The 22,567-nt window shown below is 32.7% G+C and overlaps 2 protein-coding genes across 2 annotated transcripts; both read left to right on the plus strand.

The window, feature by feature from the left end:
- Window positions 1–3,106: 3,106 nt before the first annotated feature.
- On the plus strand, window positions 3,107–5,022 carry LOC126673369 (UDP-glycosyltransferase 83A1-like). Its single transcript, XM_050367490.2, has 2 exons — window positions 3,107–3,599; window positions 4,091–5,022. The coding sequence occupies exons 1-2, from the start codon at window positions 3,107–3,109 to the stop codon at window positions 4,981–4,983; spliced, it is 1,386 nt and encodes a 461-aa protein (XP_050223447.1). The 3' UTR covers window positions 4,984–5,022.
- Window positions 5,023–16,928: 11,906 nt separating this feature from the next.
- LOC126671099 (UDP-glycosyltransferase 83A1-like) lies at window positions 16,929–22,520 on the plus strand. The gene is made up of 3 exons (XM_050364810.2): window positions 16,929–17,289; window positions 21,006–21,183; window positions 21,340–22,520. Exons 1-3 carry the CDS (start codon window positions 16,975–16,977, stop codon window positions 22,233–22,235), a joined length of 1,389 nt encoding a protein of 462 aa, XP_050220767.1. The 5' UTR covers window positions 16,929–16,974; the 3' UTR covers window positions 22,236–22,520.
- Window positions 22,521–22,567: the final 47 nt, after the last annotated feature.

Genomic DNA, 22,567 nt, shown 5'->3' on the forward strand with positions numbered 1-22,567 from the left:
TCATTGAGCCAAAAGTGCTTTATAGATGCCAAAATAATTTTATATATTTATAATTTCGATTTTTAAACATAAATATTTCTAAAAATATTTGATCAGCTTGACAGATTAATTTAATGAGTTCAAATAATTATATTCAATTTCAATTCGATTAAAAATATGATTATTTATTTTTCTATGTGAACCAGTCAAATAAATCCACATAATCAATCCATGTCGGACTAAATACACCGTGAATATATCTGTCTCAGTTTATAAAATTAACGGATCAGATTGTTCAATTTTTTTATAATAATGTCTATTAAAATTGTTAAAGTTATAGATATATAAAATAATTTATCTTTGTAGATTTAGTCTATTCATACCATTGTTTCAATAGAAATCCAACTCACTTATAATCAATATTAATAATGCCGTTTAGTTATGAACAATGGACACACGTATAAAATTCTCACCAGACGTTTTAGTGGAATTTTTAAAAAAATAAAAACTAATCCCCATCGAAAAACTGAACCAAACACCCACTTGATAAAATTAAAATGCAAAACAAAATAGTAAGATACTCTAGATTCCACAACATTATTCCTATACAATAAAATTAACATTTTATAAACCCTATGTCACCGGAGGATTCTGATTGTTTTAAATGTAAGTTTAGATATTGACAACTTTCTAAACGGACAAACTCAAATTAATTAACATTAATAAACAAAAACATAGTGGCCGGCTGTTAATTAGATACCGCAAGCTGCAATCAATCACAAATGTATAGACACTTAATTACAATAGCAAAACGCAGGCAATGATTTCAACACCAAATAATGTTTAAGCACTTTGCAACAAAATCCCCATCACTAGGGGTGAGCATGGTTCGGTTCGGTTTGATTTAATAAATTCCAAAACCAAACCATATTTTAAGGAAAAATATAAAAACCAAACCACGCCAAACATTTATGTAAAATTTCGGTTCGGTTAACCAAACTTTAGCATCGGTTTCGGTTCGATTTAGTTCGGTTTGATTAATATAGATTTAGATAAAAATTATATATAATTATACGCAATAATTAAAATTATGCATAATAATTTTTACTTATATGTGTGTATTAGTTTATATGTTTTATTTTCATATATGTATCTATACACACATATTATATTTTTATATGAATATTTCAATAAATAAATTTTATATTTATTTAAACATATATAAATATTAATAAAAATAATATTATTGTAAACTTCGGTTTTTCGGTCGGTTCGGTTAACCACTAGTTAAAAACAAACCAAAACCAAAAACCATACTTTTTTATAATTTGAAAACAAACCAATCCATTTTAACCATTTTAACCAAACCAAAATTAATTTTGGGTTGGTTTGGATCAGATTAATGGTTTGATTCGGTTTTTGCTCACCCCTACCCATCACAATATGTGATGGATCCAAAAAAAAAAGTTAATGAAAATTACACTACATTTTTCATAATATGTAGGTTAAATGAACTTTTTTCTTATAAGATGTTAAATGAATGCACTAGATTATAAATTTTAGGCTTTATGGTGTGCTTAAAAGTCATATATTTTTGAATTTTTTGTAAATGTGTTCAAAATATTTAAATATTGTAAATCTTTTTGGATTTAATAATTGTCTTGCAATTCTATTAAAAAAGATTCAATCATTTTGATTGTTTGAATTTTCAGTTGTATTTCTATACTAACTTATTAATTAGTGAAATCCATTCTTTTAAAATAGTAAACTTTAACTCCTAATTCAAAAACAATATCTAAATTTGGTTTTCAATTTACATTTTGCGGTGGTTAAAGCTAAAGAGAAAAAATATTTTAATTTTAAAATGAACAAAAAAGACAAATGGATATTGTAATACAGTAAAAGGTTAACATAATTAAATTGATTGAAAAAATTAAATAAAATTACAATTGAGATAGATTTATAAAATTTAAAAGATTTAAATAAATTTGTAAAAACTTTAAAAATTTGACCTTTTAACACCATTAAACTTAAATTTTAGGCCTAATGACAAAAAAAAGAAGACAAACATTTAACGAAAGTCTTGTTTATGTCTAAACCTTCAAAACGTTTCGATAATAACTAATATCGTATTCTATCATTTTAAAAATCCCAAGTTGAAAAAGAGTGTGTTGATGCTTGTGTACCATTGACTAGAACTGCCATCTTTTTGTCATGAATGAAAAATATAAAACAAAAGATGCAAATGATGACCCAATAAGATCTTACGTTTAGCAAAAAATTTCATTATTTTCAATCAGCGAAAGTCACCGGTATGTTCAATTCTTAAAATATTTTTCATAAATGAAAAATATGTGAAAGTCCACGTCAGCGACACATCAGCATCAGCACACTTATTTTTGAGTTGTGATATTTTTAAAATGATATAATACGATTTTAAATATTATTAAGACGTTTTAAGAGTTTGGATAGAACTGAAATTTTCGGCAAATGTTCGGTTTATTTTGCCATAGTCCTAAATTTTCCTCCGTTATGAGCTAAATTTGATAACTAAACTCATGAGCGGTCAGAGGGAGGCGTAAAGGAGGCTTCTCCCTCTGGCAGCCAAAACCAAATGAATCATCATCCTTTTATGGAGACAACTGCGCCCTACCTTATTTTTTCCGCTTGCTATAATTGATAAATATTTAATTAAAAGAACCTTATGCTTTTTTAAAAAAAAAATCGTTAAACCAAACAATAAAATAATTGAAAAAAACAGTCGAACATCATGTCGTTTCGCAAATAAAACTTTTGTATTTATAAATAAAAATTCTGACTTTGCAATGATGAAATACTCAAATTTTTATTTGGTCATTAATTTCTTGTTAAAAGTTTATCGAATTCATTATACTATCTTGAGAAATAGTAGATTTCAATAAACAAATACATATATACATATATTTTTTTGATGAATTCATATATACATATATAAATGTCTAATATATATGTATATAATATATATACAAAAAGGGGAGTCCAAGAACCTCACTCAATTATTAGATCCTTCTCGGTCATGTAGTATATATATATGTGGAACAATTTGCGATCTCAATTCATTCAACAATTTGTTTTTTAATTAGATAATATGGGTTTTACTAGTAAACCACATGTGATACTTGTACCTTACCCAGCACAGGGCCATGTTGCTCCTCTTATGAAGTTGGCATACAAGCTAGCTAGCCACGGCATCAAGGTCACTTTTGTTAACACACAGTCCATACACTTGAAAATTGTGTCTGCAATGTCTCCAGAAATCGCAGACCGATGTCCGATAAGTTTAGCTACGATTCCGGACAGATTGGAGTCGAACCCCGACGAGCTAGATACATGGGAATTACTGGAGGATGGACCGAAGTATATGCGGGTTCATCTGCAAAATCTGATCGAAAACGTGAATCAGATGAACCGTGATGCACAAGTTACACATTTCATTGGTGATATAGCAAATGGGTGGGCGCTAGAAGTAGCCAAGAAGATGTGTATCAAGACTGCGGCATTTATACCTTATGGATTAGGAAATTTGGCGCTGGTACTGCATGCTCCTAAGCTTATTGAGGATGGAATCATTGACATTTATGGTAAGTACGGATGTAAATACTGTAAATTCATTTATCCAAAAAAAAAAATACTGTAAATTACTCTAGGCTATTGAAAGAATAATCAAAATTTTGAAGTCAATCTCGAGCTACTTGAGTTTAATTTTGAGTTGAAATCTATTATTAGATAAAGAGACTTGTGAGCCTCACGAGCTAAATGAATGATCTCTTATATACAGACACAAGATAAAAAATTGTTTTCTTGTTAAATTTTCTTTATATCATCTTAATTGGTTGAATTTTTATACTAAAAAATTACGTAATCGTTTTAATAATTTTCAACTAATATCCTACATATCGATCACTGATGAGTAATGTTCTAATGAGAATTTAGTGCTCTTTATTGATGAACGATTTTACCCAATATCATTATGTGTTACGCTATAAATAAACAATTTTTAAGCGTACCTAATAAACTGAGTTCGTCTACATTTTTTGTTAATATTTGGTAAAATAACTGAAATTCACCGCAGGGCTTCCTATCCAAGAAGAACCGGTTTCTTTATCTAAAGAAATTCCTGCATGGAATATAAATGAACTTCTATGGAGTACCAATGGCGATTCAAAAGGACAAAAATTTATATACAGGAATTTTGTCAAAAACACTCCAGAATATTTCAGAATTTCCGATTCTGTAATTGTGAATTCCTTTTATGAACTCGAACCGTCAGCCTATCACTTGATTACAAACATCTTACCTATCGGTCCATTGCTGGAAAATTCTCAATTCGGACCTTTTGTCGGAAACTTATGGTCAGAGGATTCAACTTGCTTAAAATGGCTCGATCAACAACCTAATGGATCAGTCATTTATGTTGCATTCGGCAGCTCGGTAGTATGCAATCAGAAGCAATTAATTGAACTCGCACACGGTCTTGAAATCACAGGCCGACCATTTTTATGGGTTGTTAGGTCAGATTTTACAACGGACAATGAAGCGAAAGCAGAATTCCTCAACGGATTTACGGAAAGAATTCAAAACTATGGGAAGATAGTAAAATGGGCTCCGCAAGAGAACGTACTGGCTCATCCTTCCGTCGCGTGTTTTTTTACGCATTGCGGATGGAATTCGACGATGGAAGGTGTGAGCATGGGGGTGCCATTTTTGTGCTGGCCTTACATTGTGGATCAATTCCATAATAGAGATTACATTTGTGAAGGTTGGAATGTGGGTCTAGCAGTAAATCCAGATGAAGAAGGGATCGTAACTAGGCATGAAATTAAGAGTAAGATTGAGAAATTGGTTTCTAATAAGGATTTTAAAGATAATTCTCTGAAACTGAAAGAAATGGCTAAAAAAAGTGTTGGTGAAGGTGGTTCTTCTTACAAGAATTTTACAAACTTTGTTGATCAAATAAAATATTAAGTTGTTTTTATAATTTCGAACGTTTTGACCAATGGTGGTTTGTTAGAATTTAAATTTATTGAGTGAATTGTGTTCTTGCCATATTTTCACTATTTGTATCATAAAATTTGCATCATATAAACAGACTTTAGCAGGAAGTCGGGAATTAACACCATATCTTGGTGATTGACACTGGAAATATTCAAACTATCTCATTTCTTATTTTTCGATGACCAAATTTTTATTCGTTTCAATTTGGATACCGAATTTTAATTTCTTTTCAATTTGATTGTTAAATTCTAATTTTATTTTAAAAGAAAGTTTTCAGACAAAAAAATGCATGTGGCAGACGATTTTTTTTTTCTGTCTAAAAACTTAACATGCATGTAGAATTTGGTAAAAAAAAGCTGGATTTTTGATAAAATTACGCCTGTTAACCTTAAATATTTTCGTTTTTGTGTCCCAATACAAAATATTTTTCATTTTGTGCATGAGGACCACCGGCCCGCAATCTCATATTGCAAGCTGGTGCTAATTACGTTGATTATCATTAATTAACGTGATTAGTACCAGTCCTTACGGACTGGTGGTTCCCCAATAATCTTTTCTCTCTCCAATCATTGAAGAGATAATCCAATAAATAATTATCGCCCAATCAAAAATAAACACTTAATGGCCATATAATTTATAACCGTTAAAAGATTTAATTTATTTTTTTATTTGAAATTCACACTATAGAGATAGTAATGGCCCCTTGATTTCTCCTACTGCAACTCTATAGTCTATATGTTAACTCTCTTTATTTCGCTTTACACACTACGTAACTATAATATCGCCTTACCCATTTTCTCTTTATTTTCGACATTTTTACACTCCGAGAAACATAAAAAAACAAGAAGATCAAAACAACCCTTTTTAAGAATTTGTTCTTTTTCATTATTGCATAATTTTTTTCAGTGCAATTTTTGACTTAACCTTTCTTATCTTATTAAATTCACCATCTCATTAAATTTATAATGCTTAATTATTTACATATTAATCTTTTTTTAAAAATAAATTATATGAAAAACAATCAATTTGCTTGTATGGAAAACAATTAATGTTAGTTTATGACTAAAATTATTTTCCCATTTAATGATTGTGTGGGAAGTAGTTTAAAATTTTAAGTAATAAAATTTTGGATTTGTTTTCATATATAGTAGAAATAAAACACTAGTAATTTATTGTTATCGTAATTTTTGCCAAATTTCTAAACAGTAAAATAACAACTATAAACCTTACAATTGAAAATTATTTTCAAGTATATAATAAAGGGTTAATTACACATAAAATCACCACCTTTACACGAATTTTTAAAAATAACGCGACCTTTAAAACGTGTCAATTCAAAGCATCACCTTTCATTTCTTTTCAAAAACAACATGGACACGTTTTTAGATAAAATTTTGCTGACTTGGACACCCGATGAGAGTGACACATGTCATGCCACGTCAGCAAAAACACCACAAAAAATGTGTCTGTGTTATTTTTGAAAATAAATGAAAGGCGGTGCCTTGAATTGCCACGTTTTAAAGGTCGTGTTATTTTTGCAATTTCGTGTAAAGGTGATGATTTTATGTGTAATTAACTCTATAATAAATTATAAAAAACGTAAAAACACTTGTAAATAAATTCATAAATAACAATTTTTTTAAATTTATCATTATCTCTCCAATGATTGGGGAGAGAAAAGCACTCCTCAATCAGTAGGGATCCACCAGCCGCAATGTCATATTGCAGGCTAGTACTAATTACGTTGATCCGTCGCTAAATCAATAATTTTTAGTAGTGATATTATTCATCCAGTTTCCGCAGCTGAAATAATGCTCCGGCTAACAAGAATAGCGCGGCTCGCTATCCTTCCATGAATGGCTATCCACACAAAGAATTTCACCTTTGGAGAAGAAGATGATTTCCATAGCTTAGTAAAGGCGTTTATTACAGCTGCAGCTAGCAGAGAACTTTTGAATATTACCGTTCCAACACAGCTTAATATACTGCCATTTCATTTAGTTTAAAAATTTAAACTTTATAGATCCTGTGGTTGTTTAAATTTATTTGAGAGGTAAATTCAGCTTCAAGAATTTATTTAGTAGTCAGTCCTGAATAATATTTTTTTAATAATATTTCATATTATTTGTTAATTATTTTAAATGTTTTTAATAATTTAATGAAACTTTTATTATCTATAAATTTTTCAATGCATTAGCGCTACGAGTTATTTATTTTCGGAGATTTTATTTAATTTCCAATTTAATTAAATATTTTTTAATGTTATCTCATATAATGATATTTTTTTAATAAAAATTCTAAAAAATTGTGAAATTTTATAATTTAATTTAAAATGAATACTAAATTGCTTATTTGCTGAAGCGGTGATGATATGTTGTGTGACATGAAAAATTATGTGATAAATTAACTTTTTGAAAAAAAATGGTAATTTCAATGATAAAAAATCAAAATTAATAGTGGTGCATAAGTTTGGCAGACCCAATTAACTACAGTTTAATTTGTAGCTTACCCGATATAGGTTTGGCGCAATTCCTACTTGTGTATTACTCGATTGAGGTAGGTTTTTATGGTCGATAGCTATTTATAGAATATAGGCTATACAATCCAAGTAAGTAGATGCAAAGAAGCTAAATTATCTACTCCCTCCGTCCCACTTTAGAAGTCCCATTTGACTTTACACACAGATTAAGAAAATATTAATTATTCTTGTCTTTTCATGTTTTTTCATGTTTTGCCCCTATTAATGATAGTGGAATTTTACATAGAACTCTTTTAAGATGACTAAAATAAGGGTAAAATAGGGTATTCAATGGAAAAGTACTCTAAAAATAGTAATGGGACTTTTTAAATGGGACATCCCAAAATAGAATATGGGACTTCTTAAACGGGACGGAGGGAGTACTATTTTTTAGAAAAATTCTTATGTATACTATGTCTAGCACGTTATCCATGAAATAAGTCAATTATATCATAACACTTTATTAAAATAAGGATATTTTTGTAATTTTATTTGTTATTTACTTACATTTTTGGATAATAATATTAAAAGAATACCATCATTTTAATAAGGTGTTATGATATGATTGATTTAGTTCACGAATAATGTGGTGGACTGAGTCTATCTAAAAATTTCTCCTATTTTCTAACACCTCACTGGATAGGTGCATGGAAAATTTATGAATCAGGTCTAGATTAGAATTTCTCCATCCAAAAAATGATATTAAACCTAAAATATAGACAAATTAATTTTATCTATCCATAAAGACTAAATTAATAAAAATAATTTCAGCAATTTTATCCGTTAATTTTATGAGTTATGAAAGAAGAACTATAAAAATGACATCTAAATCAAAAATAGATAAAATGATTTCATCAATCATTAACAATAAAAAGTATTTATCCAAGAAAAAACTATAAAAAGTAATTTTGATAAATTTGATCCATTGAGTTTTATGAATTCTAATAATTAATAAACCTGTGGTTGTATACACATCTTACATCCAAGAAATGATATTAAACCTAAAATATAGGCAAACTAATTTTATCTATCCACAAAGACTAAATTAATAAAAACAATTTCAAACAATTTTATTCGTTAATTTTATGAGTTCTGAAAGAAGAACTAGAAATGACATCTAAATCAAATATAGATAAAATGATTTCATCAATCATTAACTATAAAAAGTAATTTCGATTAATTTGGTCCATTGAGTTTTATGAATTTTGGTAATTATATTCACGTAGTAAAAAATAAAGAATTAATAAAAATAAAATAAATTTTATTTTTTAAATTGTTTTTTGATAAATTAATAATATAAATAAAGAAAATTTTACTTATCTAATTTTATGAAAATGTGTATGTTATAGTTAAAATATTTTTGTTACTATAGAAAATTAGTCTAATTTTGTAAAAATATCTCACTTTTCAACTTGAAGCTATTATATCCCAATTTTTTAATTTTTCTAAGTTTACACTAATTCTCAAGTTTTATTTTCAACTGTATCTATTTCAATAAAATTATATTAGACTTGTTTCACTTGAAAAAAAGCTCAAATATGTCTTTCATATTTGACATATAGTTTAAATAGACTTTTAATACCAATGAGTTTTAGCTCAAGTGCTATAAGCGTTAAGCAGAAAACTGGTAGGCCGTGGGTTCGATTCCTCCCACAAGCGCCCTCCTTTTCCAAATTATCAAGAAAAAAAAAATAGACTCTTAAAGAAAAATAAATTCAAATGTGTCCTATTATATATTATAAATTAATTATGGTACTATTATTACTTTAGTGACTATAGCAAAATCATAATAAAAGATGATCAATTTTTACTTACATGACAGTCGGTTTATGGTTATTGATGGATACCGAATCCTATTGTAAGTAAAATGGAGCCGAGTTACAGGAGATCGACTCTCAGGTGATACCGGACTCCCCCTGAAGATCCAAAGATATGAAGGAGACGCCGAATCTCTTAAGATTCGGCGACATAAAGACCGAATCCCACATGATCCGCCGACAGCGCGTCGGGTCCGGGATTCGGGTAATCAACTAAGTATGGAAATATTGTCCTATTCGGACACAAACACTACATATGGAAGGATAAGCTCTACTTTAGGAAGATAAGACTATTTAGGAAGACGTTCCTAAATAGGACTCTTATCAGATTAAGGTAGATCCCGACAAATCAGGAGAATCTCTACGATATTGCCGAATCCCTACAAAGTAGGAATTCACCTGCCTAATACAACTCTACTAGGTATATTCGACTACTATAAAAGGAGCACGAGGTATGCCTAGAATGACAATTACATTCATATACTCAAAACGTTGCTCAAAGCTCTAAACTGACTTTAGCATCGGAGAGTTAATCGGACAACCACCGTCCGGTTAGCTTCTACCCTGTTTTGCAGGTTTATTCACCGGTTCAGAAGGCAGACTCCATCAATTGGCGCCGTCTGTGGGAAAAGCTTAACTAAACTTCAAAAGAAGGAGCTTTTCTGAACTCAAAAACAAATCTCATTGAAGAAGATGACTTCTGAAAGAGTAAACCTGAAAGACAAACAACCAATGGACCCAAAAAGCACTCCGGAGATAATCAACGTGACGGAAGACGGGCTTCTCAACTCCGGGGAAAAAAGCAATAATGGAGGGCTCTCTTTTTCAACACCCCAATACCAAACTAATCCGATGAGGGGAAGCAACCCAATTGCTTTCAATCTGGGCACTGAAGAACAAGCACCAAACGCAGCAGCACAAGATCCACACAACGAAATACTAAAAAAGATACTAGAATCAGTACAGGCAAATCTCGACAGATTGGCTAGCGAAGCCAAAAGAACAAACGACAGGCACGAAGAAACTATGAAAATCCTAAGGGAAAATTTCAGCCCTACAACTCCCAGAAGAAGAGAGAGAACAGAAAACGCAAACCCAGGCCGACGAGAGACAAGGGCAGAAAACAACAAAAGCAAGGAAGCCCGAACCAGAGGGAACAGAGAAAGAAACGAAGCAAGAAACCAGCGAGAAAATAGAACCAGCGACGAGGAAAGTCCGAACAGAGACAAATCTAACGAGGAATCACCGGAGACACCCAGAAATGAGCACAACCAGGAGGACGCCCGGAGCGGTCTGAATTCAAAGAGAGACGAACGAAGGGAGAAGGAAAAAGAAGACGCCCCGCCAAGGAGCAAACGACAAGAAAGATATGCAGGGAAAGAGCAAACTAAGAAAAAACACCAAGAAGAAGAGGGCGAATCATCAGAGACACCCCAAAAAAGCAAGGCCACATATGTGGTGGAAGAAGATTTAGAAGAGAAGATCGCCAAAGCACTCAAAAAACTAAAATCTGAAGAATTGGATATAGACGACCTCAGGTTGAAAGGATCACCCCTCTCGCCCGAGATCATGGAGGAAACCATCCCGCACAGCATGAAGCTGCCGATCCTGCCAATCTTCAATGGGGAAGGAAACCCCCGAGACTATACTTCTAGGTTCACAGCGACCATGGGGCTACTCAGCGTATCTGACGCCATTCTCTGCAGGGTTTTCCCTACCACACTCACGGGCACAGCCCAGAGATGGTATAACAAATTAAAACCAGGCTCGATCAAAAGCTTCGCTTCGCTTTCAACAGAGTTCCTTAATAGATATCTCACAAACATCCCAGCTAAAACCACTACCAGTATCCTGAGAGCCTGCATCCAAGAAGAAGGAGAAACCCTGCGAAGCTACATCGAACGATTCAACAAGCAAGCTATGAAGATAGACAACCTGAACGTCGACATGGCGACAGAAGCATTGCGAGAAGGGACGCGATTCGGAAAACTGGTGGACAAGCTGCTAGTCAATAAACCCACCACTTTCTCGAACTTAATGGGCATAGCCCAGAAATACTTCGAGTTAGACGAAGGGCGAAGGGCGATCCGCGGAAAGGAAGCAAAAGGAAAAGAATCAAAAGAGAGATCCAGAGAAAAAACCAAGTCCAAACCTGAAGACAGGAGAGGAAGACCCGAAGAGAACAGACGATTCGCCCCCCAGACAAGATATGAATCGAGATATGACCCCAGAGATGACGAGAATAACTTCACTCCGCTAAACACCAGCCGAACTAATGTCCTCATGTGGATCAAAGAAAACGTCAAAAACGTGGTATGGCCACCAAAGATGAAAGCAGAGGTAAGAGACACCAGAAAGTACTGCAAATTTCACGACGATTACGGACATGAAACGGATAGCTGCAGAGACTTAAAGGTCGAGATCGAAAGAATGATCGACACAGGCGAGCTGAGGAAATTTGTGGCCCGAAAAGAGAAGAGCAGTGACAAGGGAGAAAAAAGAAACAGAGAAGACAAGCCGAAAGAAAAAGAAGACGAGCGCCCATCCAAAATTCTGGGAACCATACACATGATTAACGGTGGAGGACATAGCAGCTCCACGATCAGGAGGAAGCAGAGGAAGGAAGTAATGAACATACGAGAAACTCACATGCCGCCAGTGATCTTCGATGTAGAAGACTATGAACACGTCAAAGCACCCCACAACGATGCTTTGGTAGTGACTACTATCATTGAAAATTGGAACATGGAGCGAATCCTAATCGACGAAGGAAGCGCGGTAAACCTCATGACAAACGCAGCATACAAAATGCTGGGAGGAACGGCGTCAAGGCTACGCCGAGTCCCAATTCCGCTATCAGGACTCGGTGGCCCCTCCATCACTCCGCTGGGAGCAGTCACCTTGGAAGTAATAATCGGCCCAGAAAGAGGAATAAACAAGAAAATCATGTCACTATTTAACATAGTGGACATGGAACTGACATACAATGCCATCCTAGGAAGGCCTTTCCTCCATGATTCGGCAGCAGTAACCAGCATAAGAGCGTTGGCGATGAAAGTACCAACCGAAAAGGGAGTAGTGACGCTGAGAGGAGACCAAGGAATAGCCAAGAAGTGCTATGACGAGTCAGTGGTGGATCTCCAAGAAAACAAGACCGAAAAGAAGGAAGAATAGGAACGGAAAACGACCCATCATCGGTAACGACTTTACGTCTTACCAGATGGCGTCAAATCTATCTTTAATATTTTGTATGCCATCTTCTTATCAATAAAAGTTCAATTTTGCTACCATTTGATTAGCCAGACGAACCAATAAAGAAATAAAAATCAAGAACAGCCACGAATGATTAAATCAAAGATGAAAGAAGAAAAAATAAATTAAAGATCAAATTCAAGAAAGGCTAAAAGCCAAGAAAACGAGTTTAAATTAACTCAAGGCAAAATCGCCGAACTAGGCAAATCGCCACAAAAGGCTAAGAGCCAAGAAAACAAGTTTAAATTAACTCAAGGCAAAATCGCCAAACTAGGCAAATCGCCACAAAAGGCTAAAAAATGAGTTTAAATTAACTCAGAAAAGGCAAATCGTCAAAAAAGAGTTTAGATTAACTCGAAACAAAAACAAAAAAGAGTTTAGATTAACTCTATAAAAGCAACGCCAAGAACAGGGTTTAGAATAACCTTCGAGGCAAGACAAGTACATAAAATTGATATAAGACGAAAGCGCATTTCGAAGAAACACGAAGAAAATATATTCATAAATTGAGAATTACAAAAAGCAAAATTAGTACATTAGCAAATACAATCAAAAGAAAAAAACTACTAGACACGGTCTTTAGACATCTTGACAAGAAGGTCACGAGCGATGGCCTGGGGATCCAACCCGTTAACCCCAGAAAGATCAATATGAGGATTCTGCTCTAGAAGCTTCCTCCCAATCGCAAGGCGATACTCGCTTATCAAAGCAGAGTAAAAAGCTTTGGTATCTAGCAAACGGATGTGAAGACCTTCAACCTCCGATCTTAGACTGTCCCTCTCCCCACCGACAAGGGAATTGATTCGAATAAGCTCCTCAATCTCTTGAGTCAAGTCATCGGTCTTCTTCTCGATCACTTTCACTTGGCGATCATTAATCGCATCCTGCGCCTTAAGCTGCGCCAGAAGGGAATCATGCTCTTTCAAAGAGGCCTTCAATTTTGCCCTTTCAGACTCGGAAGCCGCCAAAAGAGAAGACAGACGCTCAACCTCCTCCTCGGCACACTGTCGGCGGTCGTTCAATACCAGAACAGATTGAAGAGCCTACAAACACCAGAAACAAACAAATAAGGAAACAACTAAATACGAAAAACATATTATATTCAAGAAAGAAAGCACTTACAGAGAAACCATGAAAGCAAGCCAGATCGGAAAGCTCCTGACCCGGCCTACCACAAAACCACGTGACATCATCAGGAATCGCCAAAGTTCGGATATATTCCGCTAGCACTCTAGGATTCAGCAAACTAGCAGGATCCTGACCTTCGACCCACTGCACCAAATCTGGAGCAGAAGAAGAGTTTCCAGGAAAACTCTCCCTCGATGGAGAACCATCGCCAACTCGACGTCTTTTCCTAGACGGAGAATCCGAGTCTCGACCCAGAGAAATCTCTCCCGAATCAGCAACAACCAGGCCCTCTGAAGTCACACCCCCAACTCCCCCCGAGACGGTAAATGATGCTAGAGGGGGAAGTAGCGACGGAACCGCCTCGTCACCTACTGGATCAGCCAAGTCATCATCATCATCTACAACAATAAACTCACCACCCGCAGGCAACGCTATCTCGACGGGAGCTATGGGAATATCAACAGGAGCCACATCCACGTCAATGTCGCCAGGAATAATGTTGGCGATAGGAACGTCAGGACCACCCATCGGAACGTCCAAATCTACTTGAAACCCGGAAAGGAAATCGTCAGAAGAAGAAGACATCCTACAAAAGAAACATCAAAAAGAACTTAAGCAAATTAATATACCTTGAACAAAAGAGTAGCAAAGATCCGCCAAGCCCCGAGGAGGATCCTCCAAAGGAAACCATCGACGCCGAAGATGACTATTGACCAAGACATCTAGAATGGGACGCGATACAACACCACAGGAAGATATGTCGAAAGCAAGTTTCGACTCGGATAAACTTAAAGGAGACAGACAACTCCGAACTTGGTGAGAAGAAAAACCATCCGAAAAATGAAGAAAAACAAATTTATGATAAACAATAAAGAAACGCCTTCGCCACCGACTGGTTAGGCAAGGAAGATAAATACGAGATCGCCCTTCTCTGCCAAGGGCGAAAACGAAGCAACCATCGCACTTCCTAAAGTCTACAAAATGATACAACACGTTGAGAGAAGGGGCACAACCCCGGAGCCTACACGCCTCCGAAAAGGCGAGCACTACTTTAATCGTACCAGGATAAAGTTGTCCCAGAGCAACCTTTAAATCCCTACACACTTCTACTAAAAATGAATCTAAAGGAAACCTAAGACCAGCAGCAAATTGCTCTTCGAAGAGAACCGCCCTACAGGAAGATCCTGGAGAATCAGAAGCAGCCATATCGGCACCAGCCATAGCAGCGCATGCATCTTCCACTCGACTAAGAGGCATCCTAGAACAGGAAATCACAAACATAAATATAGAATAAAGATCAAACAAGAAATATATTGAAGAACACGTTGAAGAACACGTCGAAGAACACCAAGTACAGAAAGAGAATTTCCAGAATATAAATCATGGAGAACATATACAAAGAAGAAAACCATATTAACATCCAAGCGACAAAAGAGAACATACCTGAAAAATCTGGAAGAAACAAGTCACGAAGAACCAAATAATCAAACAAAGAACGAAGAAGAAATAGCTGCAAGAAATAAGAATAAATTTGAAAAGCAAGTAAGAGGGAAAAGAAGAAATGCAAAGAGATTAAATACAAAGAGTTTTTGAATCATTAACCGTTGAATCACTAAATGCCGACACGTGGCAACACAGAATCTTACTAAAGAAGAAACGTCACCCACAAACATATGAAACGACTCGCCCGGAACACAAAACGACTCGCCCGTATGAGAGAACTCAGCTCCAAAAGAGCTAAAATCTACTAAGGCATAAATGCCAAACTACTTCAGCTCACTTGCGGGGGGGCTAATGATGGATACCAAATCCTATTGTAAGTAAAATGGAGCCGAGTTACAGGAGATCCACTCCCAGGTGATACCAGACTCCCCCTGAAGATCCGAAGATATGAAGGAGACGCCGAATCTCTTAAGATTCGGCGACATAAAGACCGAATCCCACATGATCCGCCGACAGCGCGTCGGGTCCGGGATTCGGGTAATCAACTAAGTATGGAAATATTGTCCTATTCGGACACAAACACTACATATGTAAGGATAAGCTCTACTTTAGGAAGATAAGACTATTTAGGAAGACGTTCCTAAATAGGACTCTTATCAGATTAAGGTAGATCCCGACAAATCAGGAGAATCTCTACGATATTGCTGAATCCCTACAAAGTAGGAATTCACCTGCCTAATACAACTCTACTAGGTATATTCGACTACTATAAAAAGAGCACGAGGTATGCCTAGAATGACAATTACATTCATATACTCAAAACGTTGCTCAAAGCTCTAAACTGACTTTAACATCGGAGAGTTAATCGGACAACCACCGTCCGGTTAGCTTCTACCCTGTTTTGCAGGTTTATTCACCGGTTCAGAAGGCAGACTCCATCAGTTATGTTCCCCTTTTGTCCATATCACATGCATAAACAGAACACACCTTACACCTTTTGACTATGTCACATTCCATATTGTTCCAAATTTAAAATGTCTTAAAGTGAACTATGGCTATAACCTGACGGATTCATCAAAAATTCTATATTTTTTTCATTTCTCTATTTTATTCTTTGCTTATAGTTTTTTGATAAATTTGTATTTAATTCGATTGCGTCTAATTTTACAACTATAAATTTTCGAATAAAAGGTCAACGCGCCCCCTAAACTTGTGACACGGGGTCATCTAGCCCAATTTATACTTTTTTAAACAATCAACCGCAAAACTCTTCATTTTTGGGTCAAATAACCCCACAATTTATATTTTTATTTTAAAAAACAGATTTAGGATAATTATATCGCAACAATTAGGGAAGTATCTAATTATTTTTTTGCATCTCTCACCTCCGATTTGTATTTTACGCGTTTTGAAAATGCAATTATGGGGTTACTTGACACGAAAATGAAGAGTTTTGGGGTTAGTTGCTCAAAAAAATCTAAAATGGGTTAGATAACCCTATGACACAAGTTTAGAGGGCGCGTTTACCCTTTGTGCATAAATTTTCCTGCTTTGCTGACTAAATTAAATAAATGAACTCCTAAAGCTTTATTTAGTTATTTATTTCTAGTTGAAAGTTTATGCAATCCACTATACTAAACAAGTGGGTTTCAATAATAAATACATATAAATATCCTATTAAAGGACCTCCCTCAAATTTTTAATGCATGCATGCATGTCCTATCAGTATATAAATATGGAACAATTTGCATTCTCAATTCATTCAACAATTATAATCTGTAATATTCTGATTAGGTTTATAATATGGATTGTCGTAGCAAACCACATGCGATACTTGTACCTTTAGCATTACAGGGTCATGTTGGTCCTCTGATGAAGTTGGCATACAAGCTTGCAAGCCACGGCATCAAGGTCACCTTTGTTAACACACAGTCCATACACATGCAAATTACGTCTGCAATGTCTCAAGAAATGAAGGACCAGTGTCCTATAAATTTAGCTGCCATTCCTGATATATTGGAGCCTGGTGGTGGTGAGCAAGACATGTCGAAATTAATGGAGGATGGACCTAAGTATATGCGGGTTCATCTCCAAAATCTGATCCAAAACATTAATCAGGTGACGAAACCATATAGATAAATATAGTGGTCACTTGACCGCTTCGTAAACTTTTTTAAAATATATATTCTGCGGTTATGAGTTCAAGAAATTCATATTTTGCGCTTTTTTGACAATTTAAATATGTTATTTAAAAAATGTGACACTTCACATTTCAATCTTTTTAAAATTTATAGTCCAATATTGTTTTAGACGTTTTCCCCCCAAAAAAAACGATATTATTTTGACCATTTTGAATTAAATAACATCGGATAAGGCATTTGGACTATAAACTGCCAAAAAATATGAAAAGTTTGGATTTTATACTAAAAATAAAGAGAAAATAAGAATAAATATTACATTTTTAAAAATAATCTGATTATCTACTTTAACGAAAAAAAGATAAATAAAATAATTCACCTTTTTTATTTTTTATTTTTCTATTCTAAAACTTGTTCATATTATAATTATATATTTTTTTACTCTCAACCACTTGTCATTTCTCTCTCTCTCTCATTTCTTTTTTTTTTCTTTTTTTTGTTTCTTCTTTCCTTTTCTATTTTTGTTCTTCTTCTTTATTTTTTTCCTTCTTCATTTTCGTTTTCTTCATCTTCGTCATTCTTTTATCACTCCGCCGTCGTTCAGCCGTTTTTTCATATTTGATTTTTGAATTTTTTTTCTTTAATTTATGGTGATTATTACTAGTTATTTTAACTTTCAGATCTAAATAAATTGCTCTTGAATTTTTCCAGTTCCAAATCTAAAAATTTACATAATAATAAATTTATGATGAAAAAATGATTTTCTGCAAAAAAAAATAGCATCAGATTATCATATGAGTATTACTGTGTTATCATATCAATATCGTACCACTGTAGAGAAAAGCTATTTTCTGCAACAAAAAACAGCATCAAATTATCATATAAGTATCATTGCATTATCATATTGATATCATAACACTGTAGAAAAAAACAATTATTGCAAAAAGTTAGCGTTTAATTATTATATGAGTATCATTGTATTATCATATCCGTATCATAACACTGCAGGAAAAAAACGATTTTTGTATAGATACAAAACTTGATTATCATATCGGTATCATTATATTATCATATCGGTATTGATAACATTATCATATCAATATCATAATATTATACGATTATGATAAAATTACGACAATAGTATGATACGGAAATGATAATAGGAGGATATAGTTATGATAATAGATACATAATGTTATGATAATAGTATGATAAGATTTTATAATAATAAAATAATAAGGTTATGATAATAATATGATATATACATGAAAAAAACATTACTGAAAAATTATGATAATGTTATGATACCTACACGATAATAGAGTAAAATCATAATTATTTTAAAACCGAGAGTAAAAATATAAATCTGAAAAAAATATGGAGTATTTTTTAAAACTTTTCAGTGTTGAGGTAAAAAATAATTATTTTCATTTTCTTAGGTACGTAAACAGCCCAAAAATAAAAGGTTGAGCTTTTTTATTCCAAATTTTAAATAATATACTTAAATCGCAAAATAAAATGCGGGTGATAGATATTTGGGGTATCCAAACTATGTTATATTTCATTTTGGTGACTGCACTTTAATTGTTTTTTTATTTTGATTACTAAACGTTAAAATTATTTCAACAGAGATTTTTAGGCCAAAATGATGACGTATCAGCCAGATTTTACCACTTGAGAATTATTTTTTATTTGTATTTTCATGAAAATTATCATTTATACATGATTTCAATAATTAGTTATTTTGCTAAATTATGAAAAAAGAAGAAGTAAAGTTCGGCTGATAGTTAAATTTTAGTAATTAAATTGAAAAAAAAAATTAGTTATCAAATTGAAAAAATATTGAAATTTAATAATCAAAAATAAAAAAATACTAAAATTTGGTCATTAAATTGATACATCATGATAGCTAGTCTGTGTATCCCCAGTGTCTATTACCTCAAAAACGCTAAAGATGGTATTTTATATAGGCTTAATTTCTTAAAAAAATCCCACCTTGCATTTTTTTCTCGTTTATACCCTGACCTTGTAAAAACACCATTTGTACCCAATTTTGAGTTTTTATGTTTCATCTCTACCCAAAAGCATTAAATTGTACTCTTTTCATTTGAAAAAAAAAGTTTAAAACAATCCTTTATTTTTAACTTATATACGAATTAGATATTAATGTTATTAATAGTACAAAAATACCATCTTTTTAATAATTTTTTTAAAAAATATTTTGATTTTTTTTTTAATTTTTTTAAAAATATTTCCGAAAAAAAAATTAAAAATAATAATAATTTTTTTAATTTTTTTATTATTTTATCAAATTAAAAAAATTAATTAATTATTTGGATGTATTTGATTATTTTTTAAGTTTAAGGATTTATTTGTATACTTTAAAATAGAAAAAAGTATGTTTTAAACTCTTTTCCAAATGAAAAAAGTACAATTTGATGTTTTTGGATAGAGATGAAACATAAAAACTCAAAATTGGGTACAAATGGTGTTTTTACAAGATCAGGGTATAAATGAAGAAAAAATATAAGGTGGAGTTTTTTTAAGGAATTAAGCCTTTTATATACAAATAACTCTATGTTATATTTAATAAGATTATCTATATTTACTTCGTCTTTTGGAAGTAGAGTTTATTTTGTTCACCTTTCACTTTAAGATGAATTACTATCACTTTCTTCCAACAGTAAACTTAACACAATAAGTTCAAAATAACTCTAAAACAAGCTCATATTAATTAATACTAATTACGTATATTAGGTTAAATTAACATATTTTTCCGCAAATATGTTTCATTTACTAAGTGCTTGTTTGGTTCAACTGTTTCTTGTAACGGGTGGCTGTTAGCTGTTGCTGTTGTTAGCTGTTGTCTGGTAGCTGATAGCTGATATACTATAAGTGTTTGGTGAGATTTAATTAGCTGTAGCTGTTTATATACAAAATGATCGTAAAGGGCATAACTTTTATTTTTGTTTATTAAATTATAAATATATTATATCACATATTATTTAATGAAAATATTAATAATTATTTTTTTTATAAGCAGCAGTATTTAATTTAAATTTATTTAATAATATTTTAAAAAAAATTAAATTATAGTTGCTTTAATATAAATAAAATAATTTTTTATAATTTATAAATGGTTAGAGTATTTAAAAATAATTTAAATAATTTTATATATTAAAAAAATAATATATTCTAATAGGGATAATTTTGTCTAAATAACTAAAAATACTTAAACAGCTATCAGCTGTTGGTAAAAACCTCCAAAATGGAGCTTTTCAAACAACAATTGTTGGAGGTTAAAAAAGCTCTGAAAAGCTCTAGAAAATTCTCACCAAACATTTTGATGGAGGTTTTTGAAAAGTAAAAGTTAGAAACTTCTCCAAAAAGTTGAACCAAACACCCCCAAAATATATTACTATCTTCTAAATATTTTTAATTTGATCCATCATCTTTTTTATCTTTTTTTTATATATATATATATATATATATATATATATATATACATGACTTGTATGGAGTAGACGTGCCGCAATATTGTATGTTTATATGTAAAATATATAACCCACTTGGTGTATGCAACATTCTATCATATCAGCTTCAAATAAGCCGTGAGTGTATTTGATGAAGATCGAAAAAAGATGGACTAGACTTATTTCACTTATTTTAAAACAAATTCTGGCCTGACCCCTATAGGAGAACAATGAAGCGCAAGTGTCGTATGTGATTGCTGATATAACAAATGGGTGGGCACTAGAAGTAGCCAAGAAGATGTGTATCAAAACTGCCGCATTTGCACCTTTTGGAATCGGAACTTTGGCACTGGGACTGCATGCTCCTAAGCTTATTGAGGCTGGAATCATAGATATTCATGGTATTAATATTGAAAATTCTTAATTTAGCTCATTTAATTATGTACCATTATAAACTTTTCAATGATATCATTTAATTCATAGTGTATGTATAGTGAATTGGATATATCTATTAATTCCTCATTTTTATTTGATAAAATACTTGGAATTCGTCGCAGGGCTTCCAATCCGAGAAGAGACGGTTTCTCTATCTAAAGAAATGCCTTCTTGGAATATAAATGAACTCTCATGGAGCTGCAAAGGCGATTTAGAAGTTCAAAAATTTATATACAATAGTTTCGTCAAAAATCTTGCAGAAAATGTTAGAAATTCTGATTCCATAATTGTGAATTCCTTTTATGAACTCGAACCATCAGCCTATCACTTGGTTCCAAAGATCTTACCCGTCGGTCCACTGCTAGAAAATTCTCATTCGGGACCTATCGCGGGAAACTTATGGTCAGAGGATTCAACTTGCTTAAGCTGGCTCGATCAACAACCAAATGGATCGGTCATCTATGCTGCATTCGGAAGCACAACAGTTTGCAATCAGCACCAATTTAATGAACTGGTACATGCTTTCGAAATCATAGGCCGCCCATTTTTATGGGTTGTTAGATCAGATTTCACAACCGATAATGGATCGAATGAAAAACTTCACGATAGTAACATTTTGGAGAGAGTTCAAAATTATGGGAAAATAGTTAAATGGGTACCTCAGGAGAAGGTATTGGCTCATCCTTCGATTGCGTGTTTCTTTTCGCATTGCGGATGGAACTCGGTTATAGAAGGTGTGAGCATGGGGGTGCCATTTTTATGCTGGCCTTACGTAGGGGAACATATCCATTACAAGAATTATATTTGTGAAACTTGGAAAGTTGGTTTAGAAGTGAACACAAATGAAAATGGGATTGTAACTAGGCATGAGATTAAGAGCAAGATAGAGAAATTGGTATCTGATAATGATATAAAAATCAATTCTCTAAAACTTAAAGAAATGGCTACAAAGAGTGTTGGTGAAGGTGGTACTTCTTACAAAAATCTTTTGAGCCTTGTTGATCAAATGAAGCATTAGGTTATTTCTTTTATTTATATGAAAAATATGTAATCTCTAAAATAAAGAGAATATTCTATAAAATAAAAAATAAATTTAATATATATAAAATAAAGGAAAAGGTTCACAATAACTTTTATGTAATTTCCAGATCTCTTGTAAGCACATTATAATTTTGATAGATTTCCTTATTTTTATTTCTTTTTCTTGATGTGGGTTGTGAAACTGTTAATCACAACTGTTATAAGTTTATCGATTAACTTTGGTTATATAACATGATGAATTCACATTTGATGAGTTTTACTATATTTTGATTATTGATTAATACATTATATATAGTCGCAGATTCATTT

Source organism: Mercurialis annua, linkage group LG3, assembly GCF_937616625.2.
Source record: "Mercurialis annua linkage group LG3, ddMerAnnu1.2, whole genome shotgun sequence".
In the NCBI taxonomy this organism is placed as follows: domain Eukaryota; kingdom Viridiplantae; phylum Streptophyta; class Magnoliopsida; order Malpighiales; family Euphorbiaceae; genus Mercurialis; species Mercurialis annua.